The 13552-nt window shown below is 39.7% G+C and overlaps 1 protein-coding gene across 2 annotated transcripts in view; it reads right to left on the reverse strand.

Annotated features, from left to right (window-relative positions):
* Nucleotides 1-3036: 3036 nt before the first annotated feature.
* Nucleotides 3037-13552, reverse strand: part of LOC142243532 (protein Hook homolog 3) — a 160899-nt gene continuing 150383 nt past the window's right edge. For both annotated transcript variants that reach the window (XM_075315550.1, XM_075315561.1), the window contains 2 exons: nucleotides 11343-11414; nucleotides 3037-10943 (listed from right to left, as the gene is read on the reverse strand). In XM_075315550.1, the coding sequence (XP_075171665.1) occupies nucleotides 10803-10943; nucleotides 11343-11414 (213 nt within the window). In that variant the 3' untranslated portion in view covers nucleotides 3037-10802. The remainder of the gene's footprint in view (nucleotides 10944-11342; nucleotides 11415-13552) is intronic.

Genomic DNA, 13552 nt, shown 5'->3' on the forward strand with positions numbered 1-13552 from the left:
GCACTGCGGATGCTGATACAGTTGAAAGGAATGATGATAGAGGGAGCGGTTCGCTCCCTCCTCTATCATTCTCCCGTAATGTCTGCGCTCTGATGTCTCAGCACAGCAGGCATCTGTCCCGAGCTGTAGACTGCTAACCAAGGAGATTGGACCATTGGGGGAAAGAGGAGGTTTTTGTTTTGTTTGTTTTTTTAAATCAGTGAGTATACTGGTGAAGGACTATGGGATGTACATGAAGCTATTTTGAGGACTATGGAATGACATAATATATGGAGAACTATGGTGGTGTAGTATATTTGGAGAACTATAAGGTGCATTATAATATATGGAGGATTATGGGGTCCATTATAATATACAGAGGATTATGGGGGATGCATTATAACATGGATGACTATGGGAGTGCATTTTACTATTTGGAGGACTATTGGGGACATTATACTATATAGAGAACTATGGTGATGCATTTTTTAATATATGGAGGACCACGTGGGTGCATTATAACAGAGGATTATGGGGGTGCAGTAAAATATATGGAGGACTATGGGGCGAATTATAATATATGGAGGACTATAATGGGCGCATTATTTGCTCATTATACTATCTAGAGGTCTGTGGGGGGTGCACAACACTACATTGAGGACTTTGTGGGGCCCATCCATAATACTAAATGGAAGGCTATGTGGTGGCCATGATAATATTTGGAAGGCTACGTGGAAGCGATACTATTTGTAGGGCTACGTGTGGGTCATTATAATATTTGGAGGGCTATGGGAGAGCTTTTATATTTTCTGGAAGACTATTTGAGGACTATGTTGGGGGCCATTATACAGTGTGAAGAGGTGTGGGGGTCAGTATACTGTATGGAGGACTATGTGGGAGTCATAGTTGTGCATCATACTGTGTTGAGGTCACAATACTGTCCCGGGGTAGTTGCTTGTGAGTACAGTAGCGTCATCATACTGTGCTGGTGGTAGAATTCACTGCGGTGGTATCATACAGTGTTCGTAGGGCCCTTTTGTTGGCATCATACTTTATGGGATGCAACGAAAGGGCTTCAATAGAAGGAAAAATACTTTGTAAGGGTTGTACAGTTGTGAGGGGTTTGCTTTTTTTATGGGGTGGGGGTATGGGGCAAATACAACTTCTATTATGGTGCCCAATGATTTCTATGTATGCTCCTCAAAGGTGAACTTAAATATTTGGCTACACCTTTACTTGAATTGAACAGTCTTTTTGTGCTGAATTATGCCCCTTAACCTCACTATTTTTGTAAAGTCCTTGTTAAAAGTAAGAGAGAGGTTGAGCTGCATTGAGACAAAGCCATATATTACGGCTGATCTGTCTGAACCATGTTTTTAATATCCCTTCTAACAGTCTTTAATCATTTCAGACCTAGATTTCTAGTTCAGCCCAATAGTTTCAACAAGAATAAAAAATACCTTTTCCAGCTCAAAATACATAAGAGCACACCACTTAGAAATTACTTTGCAAACGTCAATATTCAAGGTCCTCATATCTAAACTGATGTTTGAGTTTGATGCAGCCAAAAGTAACCAATTTATTGCACCAAGAGTAACAGCTCTCCATGTTAACACTAGAACTACTGGACTCGTGACACCTATATAGAAATACATAGTGCAAAGTAGTCAAAATGACTACCTCAGTAGTTCTAGTGTTAAGAAGGATATGCCTGAAGTGTTGGTATGAGGAATCAATGCAATGCTCCTCTGTGAAAATCTGCAAACTGCATCTTCAGAGAGGAAAAGGAGTTGTGTCCCCTACATCCAGCAATCCTAAAACTCAATATCGACCCTTTAAAAGGGTTGTCCAGTCTGAAATGATAATTCTGCAGTCATTCAATGTGGCTTTTGAACCTTCCCAGTGCACACACTATGCGCTACGAGGATTCACCAGTTTCTAAGCTGGGAACTGCAGTGTCATGACTGCAATTTTGCAATATGTATATGTCCCTGGCCAGAACAGGAGCCAGGAGAACGATACCTGTCTCATCAATACACTTGTATGGAGTGAGAACGTCAGACTAGTAGGTGCGACCATCTAGCATGCGGGGCCTTGCTCAATACATTTCTATGGATTGAGGCTACCCCCACTAGTCTGCTTTTTGATTGGAGAACATGAATATTGAATAATTGCAGTCACATGATTGCCATTCCCGGTTCAGAAAGAGGTGAACGAACCCTCACAGCGCACAATGTGTGTGCTATGAGGATTCATAAGTCTGCATTCACATAGTGTAACTGCAGACTTATCATTTTAGACCCGTCAACCTCTTTAATGAGCATTGCCACTTGACTTCAGATAAAAGCCAAAACAAACACCATTTGCAGATGTGTTTTGCCCCTCATCAGTGCAAAGCAAGAGGTTTGATTTGGCTGGATTAAAGGCTCAAGACCAGGATCTAAAGGCCCCTTTACACACTTCAACATCACTAGCAACATCGCTGTAACGTCACCGGTTTTGTGACGTAATAGAGACCTCCCCAGCGACATTTCAGTGTGTGACACGCATCAGCGACCTGGCCCCCGGTGTGAGTTTGCTGATCGCTACAAATCTTTCAGGACCATTTTTTGGTCCTTTGTTTCCTGCTGTGCAGCATGCATTGGTGTGACACCGTTACAACGACATAGTTAGCGACTTAGAACCCAGCGTGCTATAGCGTCCCCTGCTGTGTGACATGTCCCCAACGACCAGCGAGGTCGTTCTGCAGGTCCGTATCACTGCTGCGTCGTTGGCCAGATCTGCCTGTTTGACAGCTCACCAGTGATTTTCCAGCGATCCCGGACAGGTCGGGATCGCTGGTGGGATCGCTAGAAAGTCTCAATGTGTAAAGGGGCCTTAAGAGTTGACATCTCTCTCTGTGGAAAGTGACATGTTGGTGTAAGGAGTTTTATAAGCCTTTTAATGCTTCTCTGGGAAATTAAATATGCAATCTTCAGAGATAAAGCAGACAGGGACTCTGGTGCCACCTATTGGAAGTAGCATCTGCATTAAGAAGCAACAAAGCTTACACAAGAGTTCTTTTCTTTTAAAATAGTTTATTTACAGGTTTCTTAACAAAAGTACACTTCTGGTTACACTGGAAGAATTGACTGAAAAATGTACATTTCATGTTCATAATGATAATAACCATTCATCCTATATACATGAGCCTTGTCACCAATTCTGAAACGTCCTACTATGTACCGCTGACCACATATGTAGTGCCATGTGTATTGCATTCGCAATGGGTTACATAAGTTACAGAAAACACATTTTTCTACTTGCTGTCCAATTTTCAAGCAGGGGACCGTAAAAACAAAGGCAAGCAACTAGAGTACAAAGGAAAACTAGTGCATGCTGGGTAGACATAATCCATCGTGCATGATAGACTATGGCACAACAACAATGCTCCAAGCATCTCCAGTTGGACGGAAGTTGCAGCTACATTATAAAGGTTGTCTTAATTCGCTATTGTGATCAAGGGGACTCTGTGTCTTGGTCATGTTTCTAGGTCTGAAATGGCTAAAACTGCATTTTCTATTTACCTTTACAAAATCTTAAAAGCACTGACATTTGTAAGAGTTAAAGGATATAATTTTTACAATCCGATAACAGTTGAAATAAAATGCACATTGCATCGGCATTAGTAGTAAATAAAAAGATATTGTACTGTTCTATATGACGTAATACTGCAGTAAAAAGTTGCATTTTAATCTATACAATAAAACAGGCAGAACTGGAGCCGGAGACTCGGCGTGATACAAATATATTTTTATAAATACAAGAAGTGTAAGTAGAAATACATTAACATATTAGCATGGTTTATTTAAAGAAAGGCTAAGGCAGCAAGTATATCCAAATGAAGTCCGTAGAAAGTATATATAGGGAAATGAATCCAAAGTGGTATAGACATACAATAAAGAAAAGTGAGACCATGAAAATGTAAACAAGTCATTTCTTAGTTGAACAGTCATATTAACAAAATGTACTAATTACATATTGCAACGATCTATACAATAGGAAGTGTACAACAAACTAGTATGCATGTATACTCGCCATTCCTTCTTTGCAGCCATTTTGGTGCGTACAAGTGGTTACATGTGCGCTCTACATTAGCAAGCCTGAAGGCAGCAGTGCCCATAACCAGTGTCAATCCTCTCCATGATTGGGTACATTTTAGGAAATGGTAGCTAGATAGGCTAATTGATAGGAGTCCGATCCACATGAGGTGCACTTTGTTCAGAAAATACATAAATAAAAAAGCACAATACCTTGAGGCCAAGCTGTGACAAAGATACAAAGTGCTTCAATTAGAAGCGTAAACAGAAAGAAGTAAGCATAGTTTAGACCACTGCCCCTAATGGTGGTTAGTCTGCTGGTTAGGCCGTCCACACAAATTTTCATGCAAAATCTGACTGCACATCATGCCACGGTCATGCAATGACATCACTGAAAATAAATAGCAAGGAGAACAAATTAATGGCGTGAAGTTGAGAATGAAGTCTAAAACCACTCAGTCAAAGTCATACACGTGCAATATACCTGTACAGAAATAAGTAGACAAGGACAAAGCCCCCTGCATTGCTTTATATCAACGCATGGAGGACTACTTCAGGTTGCTATGGAAGATAGCGGTATTAGTAGACAATGGTTGGAAGATCAATGCAGTAAGACGTATAGAGATCATATATTCAACCCTAATTGGGGTTACTGCAAAGAAACAAAAATGAGAGGTCTTTGTCTACTTGTTTCTTAGCTCTCTAGTTAAATTAATTCTACCTGGAGTGGAAGAAGGTAAACATTATTAAGGGATATTAGAAACATTGGGTTCAGTGGATTTCTATTTATTTTTTTTTGCTTGTTCTTAGAGGTTGTCAACTTTCTGGAGAAGTACCATAATGCAAATATCAATTATACAAAATGGCAGGAGCAAAAGCAAAAGATGGAAGTCATGGATGGACCACAGTTGTGTAATATTTTATGTATCTTATTCAACTTTACCAGGTGGGATATTTTCATCCTTTAGAAGAATTATCACACCCGCCAATATGAAGCATATGGAAAACATTTACTTTTATGCATTTCTACAAGTCTTAATAATGTCCAGAGTGTGGAACCCCTGACGATGTTGATTGGCAGAACGACTCTGCAGGTTAGTGATCTATATGTAGGCCACCATCAAATGTCATTAAACAGAAAGCTTCTATAGTATTTTATTATTTGCGGAAATGGGTCTGCTAGGTTTAGATATAGGCACAGAAATTTAGAACAAAAATTCTAAGAGAGGGGGCTGGCGTCACATGTGAGCACAGGTCTCCCTTTACAAAGGTAAAAATCTTCTACTTTACATCTACCATGTCTCTATTTAAGCGGTTTTTATATACATATGCCCTAGTTACCTTTGCATAACAGGCCATGTAAACTATACTTTGTGCTGTAAATGTCCACCTCTCCATAACATTTTCTTACATAGCACTCACATGGGTATATACAGTAGTGATGGCTGTGATGTGCAGATAATAGTGTACATGGTTCTGACCCTCAATACTACCGATGATCGGCAATATACGTGTCCATTATTACCTATATTAGGCTAGTTTCACACTTGCGTTGAACGGCATCCGTTGCATTGCGTTGTGTGACAGATGCAACGGATGCGTTGCATATAATGGCACAACGGATCGTACAAAACAACGGAAAGCTTTTTTTTTTTTTATTTATTTTTTTTTTTTTCTCCTTTACAGTTTTACCGGCAGCAGACTATTGTGAACAATCAGGTGATCACCCGGCGGCCGGGCACTCAGCTGACAGCTCTCACATGCCGGCGGCCGGGCACTCAGCTGAGCGCTCTCACATGCCGGCGGTCGGGCGCTCAGCTGAACGTTCAGCCACCAAAAAACAAAATAAAGTTTCTGTGATTTTAAAAAAAAAAAAAAGAGAATGCGCAGTGAAAAATAACGGTTTCTGCCACTCTAAAAAATGTTACATGCTGCGTTCCTTCCGCCCGACGCAGCGTCAAAATAACGACGCTGTGTCATCCAGCGGATGCAACGCTGACACTTGCGTTACTGTGCGTCGTCCATACAAGTCTATGGAGAACAGCGCAGTGCATTAACGGACTGCGCTATTCTCCATAGTGACGGACTGCGCTGAACGCAAGTGTGAAAGTACCCTTTGCAAATAGACGCCACAGGGTTAGGCTTTTTGGTATTGCATGTCTACTATAGACATTATACTTCTGAATACATGTGTTAATGTGACATGGTACTGTATATTTGATTTTTTTTTTCATAGCAATTTTTAACACCTGTGCAGTGATACCTGTTCTTGACCGCTCTATAATATTTGTACATGTGATACCCCTGTTCTTAGGCTCTCTGCCAGTTGGTACTCATTTGTAATAATAAAATTTGTTATACTTTTTGACCTAATCGGTTTCTCTTAGAATTTTTGTTCTAAATTTCGGTGCCTAGTCTAATTTTTTCGTAGTCAACTACATCCATCTGACCCACACACTATTTTGATTATATTTTAAACAAATATACTAATCATCTTACACTATATCTATTAGTGTTGTGCATGGTCATATTTTTTTTCTCTGATCAACTTCTGTCGGTTTAGATATATCCATCTATAACCAAAAGGTCTTTTACTATTAGGGAATCTATAAAATAGTAGATGCATCTGAAGAAAACAAGCATTGGGGTCAGTATGGAAATGAGAGTATATGACCCTTATTAGCGCATCAGAACCAGAAGCATTATTGGTGTGTGTTTGACCAAGAGACAATCATTTATATATATATATATATATATATATATATATATATATATATATATATATATCAAGTGATATTTGGGTTCCCTAGTTGAAGGGTTAATCAGCCATATAGAGGACTGTCTTCCCTTTGATAGGTTAGCAGTCGGGTATGTTTAGTGACGGATCCCTTCTAAATGTGTTCTGAAGCAGTACCTACAGAACAACAGAAATGGTAAAGCAGCAATAGTCAAGTAATAGATTAATAAAGATTATTATTGAAGCGTTATGTACATTAATACATTAAATAGTGCTCCAAATGGTAATATAATGCATCTATGGGCAAAGCTAAGAAAAAGCACTACAAGATTAAAGCGCCTACAAATTCTTGTGTGCATTTCTCCATTCTCCACGGTTAGATTGTCTGGCCTGCCCACACATCTTCCTACTATTTAGCAAGAAAGGTGGCATAGAACACTTAGGCTGTGCTACGCCTTTTTGATAAAAGTCATGCCAGTCAAAGCATGTACATTGTAAAGAAATGTCTGCCAGTTGCAATTCCCATAAATAAGTGGATAAAGAAAGACTAGAATTTGATATTAGCATTAATGCAAGTAGATTTGTAATCTAGTACTGCTAAAATAAGAATTAGGACAGACGCCCACAATATATGCAGATGAATTATCAGTCAATCACACATACGTGTGAATGTCAAACTGAAGCAGGAAATTTCATTACTAATTCAAAACAGGGCAAATGGGTAACATCTTCGAAGATAGGAGGACTTCTGTTACAGATAACACAACATACACGAATAGTATGACGTATATCTTTCTTTACATGGATTTACATATGTGACAGATGGCAATCTGGGCAGCAACATCCACCAGTGTATTCTGTAGAATTTATGGGTATTCAATGCAGGGGGTGAGGGAGCGGAGCTGGCGATGTACCATTCCAGTGACTTTCAGTTACAAAGACTTTGGATGAAGATCTTAAGTACTTGTGATTGCCAATCACTAACTGAAGCCTAAAGTTGTCCCAAAAAATGTACCTATGTTATTAACCAAGCCTAGACTGACTCTATAATTCAAGAAAGTTGCGTTGGCCACATACCCACATTAAAAGGGGTTGTCCACTACTAAACAACCGCTTTTGTATACCTCCAGTTTGCTAAATAAAATAACTTACCAAGAAAAAAAAAAAACCCTGCTTGCCATTCTGAATCGGCACCACTCCTCCATTCTGGGCGCTAGGTCGGCTGGTATTGTCTTTACTTTGGTTATGCCACAGAAGCACTGTAGCCCATCAGCGGCGCTGCAGCACATACAAACCAAACATTGGAATAATATTGTTGGGGGCAAAGCTCTTCAACTAGCGCCAAGTCTAGGAGGCAAGCATGTTTTTCTTATTTTATTACTCAAACTTCCAGCATTCAAAAGGGATTGTCAAGTGGTGGACAATGCCTTTAACGCCTTTAACACCTTTAACAGTATAGACCACATAAGATACTCGCTGGAAGGGTATAAATTGACTCCAGCCATTGCCTTACCATAATCTTCTGCCACAAGACATGGCTAATTGGTGATGGATCTGTTATAGAAGTATATACACTGCAAGGACAAGCCAGGAAAAGGGTGGCTGGTAGCCCTGTGCTCACGTTCCATATGAGATTACTGGGCAGTATTAACTCCTCTATAAATTAATGTGTATGTACTTAACATTCAACAGGGATACCTCCAACTCAAAGTTTCCAGAGTTAATCAGTGGACTATCAATACAAACCAAACTATCTGCAAAGACTGAAACTTGAGGCTGCTTTACTTATAACCATTAAGTAAAATAATTGAGATGTTTTAAACCTCGAAAGGTTCTTAGCATCGGGCCCAGCAATTGCATGCTCTTAAACATATCTTTGTTGGTATCATCTACCAATACTACATTCTCTACGGAGGCAGTTTTTATGTTCATGGTGGATGAAAAAAAAGGCAGGCTGGCTTTTTACACCACTAGGCATAATATACTCCTGGAAATGGGAAGAAACAGTGCTTGCCATCAATAACTATCTGCATGGTGAACCAGTGGCCACCAATGACATTTATGGAGTCAATAAAATCTGTTTGGCTCTAGTTTTTTTTTTAGCTTGCATCATTTTGTTCTGAGAAGCGAGGTCACTGATACAAGTATGATAAGGGTACGTTTCCACCAGATGCAGATTTTGTTGCAGAAAAGGTGTGCTTGTGTGGCACATCAACCTTTGCATTACAAAGGGTGAAATTCATTGTGAAGGTTGCCGCATCGGTAACTTTCCACTGTAGATGTTCTCCACAGTGTGAGTCTGTTACTTCCTAAAATCTCCTTCAAAATTAAGCTACTGTAATAGGTAGTGGGTTCACTGCACACAGATCTGCTATTTTTTCACCCATGTGTTGGCACCCTTAATATTTCAGAACTTGGAAGAGACAAAGTTATCTGTAGTCTGAATTTATAGAACCATAGGTATAGCCCCACTTAACAATTAACACAAACAAAAAATTTAACAAACATTATAAAGTAGATCTAAATGACAGGTTATTTAAAGTGCTACCTTACTGTACACGTAATAAACCAGTCACTGCACACATCCAACCATTCATAGTGGCACTAATTACGTTCACGGTGAATAAATTACTTAAGACATGCAGATTGGCGGTTTAGCAACTTTGTAAACTCCATATAAAGGGCCTCTCTCCGAAGGACAAAAACCTTTAAATTAGGCACAGACAATGTCCCTAGACGGGCCGTATCAACACCCACTAAAGTCTAAACATGCAACTAACACATGTGCGCTAAATTTCAGTTGCCACCTTGTAGAGCCTTTAGGATCAGTTCATTTCAATTCTGACTTCATATAGGTGCCCTAGTGAACATTGGCCTGTTCTGTTACAAAAACTTAAATTAATGCAAATTAGGGCTGAGCAAAATGATTCTGTAGGTAGTCCGTGACTGCCATTCCGGAGCCCTGAGAATCTACTCTTACCTTCCGACATGCCTGGCTCCTCTTAGGATTAGTAGGCCAGGTGATGCCGGAGGAGGCAGGCAGAGCTCTGCTTCTGAGGCCACGAACTACAGACATGGTCGTTGGACCAGTGTCCTGCAAATCTTTTTGTTCAACTCTGAATCTATCAGTCTGATCGGATTTTTTTTTTTAAAAAAAGATAAACTTACATAAAAATGTAGTAAAAGAAAGTATGGTAAATGTGTGGTCAGACAGAACATTCTAACAAGTTACTGAGGCAAAGTGCATCCTGTCAGCCCGGCCAATTGTAGCACCTAGGAGTTATATACATATTCCTGAAAATACAGTTTAACATTCTGTGCTTACAAATGGCTTTTTTTCAGGCAGTAAAATCAATCACCCTTTCACAAGACAAAAGATTCTCTCTATGAAATGTAACCACATGCTTGTGTGTATGTACATTTAGAGGAGGACATGTGCAAATTTAAGACATCATGTGCCGACAACCAGAAGTGGTTTGGAAAATGCTGCATGGGCACAGTGCACAGACTATCGCAAACATTCAGTTCCTCCTTCTAAAATGACGTGCACTTCAGCCCTTGTCATATGGTGCCTGGCACAGCACTGCTGCACACGGATGTCCTTCAGAAAGAATCTCTCCTGATATTGTGGAAGTCCGTGAAATAACAGTAATTGCCCTCCCAGCATTATGGGATTTGTTCCTCCATACTCATGTAGAATAAAAACATAATCTCCACCCAGATAAGAGGTCAATGGTGGGAATCGTCATTCATAGGATCACATAGAAAGACCAGCCAGGTACATTTTCTTAATTAAAATTCACAGGAAAGGAAACTCTTTACACTTCATTATGGTGTAAAGCTATTTGGCACATGTAAAATAAAAGAACTTCAGAACAAAAAAAGAAAAATCTGAACAACGTGTTAAAAAGAGAAGAAACAAAGTAAAAGCACAATGGTGACATTTCCTGAAATGCAGCTATGTGCAACACAAGGTTATGGTGCAGATTTCCTGGCATAAGGTTCTTCTACCTCGCTGTGGCCGGCTGTACATGCCCTGGGTAAGACCTTCTGGAACTTGTAGCTTGCCTCTGTCTTGCAAGAAATGACTGGCCTGAACCTGTACTTGCCAGTCGGTCTTCTGCAGCTTTTTTATGTAGGGTCATACCCTGAAAATAAAAAAAAATAAAAACATGAGAGGAAATAGAAGAACCCTCAGATCACCAGGGAACTCAAGCCCAAGCAACCATTTTTTTTTTTTTATTTCACAAACAGCTCCCTAATTAGCCATGCCAAGGGTGCACCAAATGCCGATGCTTGGTTTGTGCAGACCAACTCACTTTTAAGCATCTCAAAGATGAATCAATGACGATAAGCTAGTGAATGCGTGTTTGACCATTAAAGGGCCCCGCTACAAGGCAATTCAGAAGGCCCTAATGTCTGGCGTCTGATAATGCCATCATTGATCCCTTTCAGCAAATCAGTAGTGCTGACTGCACATTTAGCCTTCTCAAACCTTGTCTCATTAACCAGACTGGAAAACTGGAACATACTGTAATGAGCCTTACCATATTATACCAAGCACTGACTATGAGCTTTTCTTCTTGATCTCTCTGCGACTTTGTTTTTTCATACTCTTTCTAGAATATAAATCAAAGAAATATATTAGGAAAAAAATAAAAGGTTATACTTCATTTTAACTTGGAGTATGCATGTATATATTATATACACATACTAGCTGTAGTACCCGGGCATAGCCCGGGATAGTAACTGTCTCTCTATCTCTCTCCCAGTCTCTGTGTTTCTATCTCTCTGTCTGTATTTGCATCAGTCTGTCTCAATCTCTGTATCTGGTTGTCTCTCTCTCTCCATCTCTCTCTCTGTCTCTTTGCCCGGCTGTCTCTCTGTGTCTCTGTCTCGCTCTATCAGTCTCACCACCGACATCTTTTTACCTCACACATAAGCTTCGTATACTAACAGTTTATTTTGTTCCTATAGCAACCACTGACAGTTGCTATTTATAGCCTGCAGCTCCCAGCTCCATTCAGTTTAATGGCTGCAGGATTTTGTAGAGTAACTGGAAAGCACGGGGTTAAATTTTCCCGGCCAAACATAGTCTATGACGTTCCGTGAGTCACATACAGTGTCTGTGCAAAATTTCGTGATTGTACATGCAACGGTGCAGATTCCTTTAGCGGACATACACACACACACTCAGCTTTATATATTAGATATACACATACACATATATACACACACACACACACACACACACACACATATATACTCACACACACACATACATATATACTCACACACACACATACATATATACTCACACACACTTATTATCTTTTTTTTATTATTTATTTATATATTGAATTGACTGCAGGCAATGAGGGCGGTTGTCCGCTATGACTAATCAGCAGCTGCTAATTGTTGGGTCTGCTACAGGCAATGTCACGTCACTTGCTAGGAATACCAGCACTGATGACGCAGTGACGTCACTGCTGCGGTAGGGGGGTATACATTGTTTTTATTTTATATGGAGCCCTCCAGTGATTAAGCCGGGGATGTCCAATAGTGGACAACCCCATTAAAGCTTGTCCACAGAACTAGCCATACATAACTACTTTGTCCCACTGATAGCTAAGGGCATAGAGACAACAATGGAAAAAGCTGTCTAGTAGCATATCCATCTATCCATTGAAAGGCAATTGAGCCTCAAACACATGGGTTGGCAGGTGCCAGAAAAAAAAATAAAATAAAAACCAATTACCCATTTTCCTGCTTGGGAAAAAGTGCCACAAGTGATATGTAGGATCGCAGCTCTTGCGTTTGACCTAAGCCCTGCTCTTGTCCTTGTCCTCCATTAATGCAACATTAATAAGTATTCTTTACTGAGATACTTAAGTGCTACTTCCCAAACATGCAACCCTCTGCTCTGGAAAAAAGACTTCTCTCTGATAATCTCCCTCTTGTTATCCAAAATGAATGAAGTAATGTTAATGGAGAAACTTCTCCACTGTCATGGAATTTTTTATTTTTAAATGATGCCTTTGTATTGTAGAACTGGTGCTTTGAACTACCTTAATGATTTCAATAATGTTCAAATAATTTTATTGATTTATAATAATGGGGGGGGGAGGGAGAAGTGGGGGAACAGGAAAATTTGAGGTCTGATCCCCATGTTAGGACAATACTCCTTACTCTTCATTAAAGTTTATTAGATTGATAGTTTTTGGTTGTTGCCTTTCAATTTCGGCACTTTCAGTCTATCATGTCTGTGTTATGTCTTTTACACTTTCGTAAATAAAGATAAATAAAAAACCACCCACTCTGTAGTTATTCATGGCATAATTTGTAGTTATTCTATAAATGTGTCTTATAGAAATGCCTCTTTAAGTTCACTTGAGACTCAATTTAATATTAAATAATGGTTTTGTGTATTATAGGCATAAAGATTGGCAGTGTAAAAAGCAGACAAATTCCTTAATACACAATTAACACTACTGCACTAAGCACTAAAGTACACCCTGGTGTATAATGCTTAAAGAGGACCAACCACCAGGATTTTCATATATAACCTAAAGCCAGTGGCACTATCAGGCTGATTCTATACATACCTTTAGTTGTGAGATCGGATGTATACTTTCTGAAATATAGGCAAGATTGTGAAATACACTGTTACTTGATTGACAGGTGCAACAGAATATCTAATAGGTGGGTCGTGTTTAGCTAGTGATTCCAGTCCATCTCTGCCTGCCTGGCCTTCCTC

This window comes from Anomaloglossus baeobatrachus, chromosome 1 (assembly GCF_048569485.1).
Source record: "Anomaloglossus baeobatrachus isolate aAnoBae1 chromosome 1, aAnoBae1.hap1, whole genome shotgun sequence".
Classification (NCBI taxonomy): Eukaryota; Metazoa; Chordata; class Amphibia; order Anura; family Aromobatidae; genus Anomaloglossus; species Anomaloglossus baeobatrachus.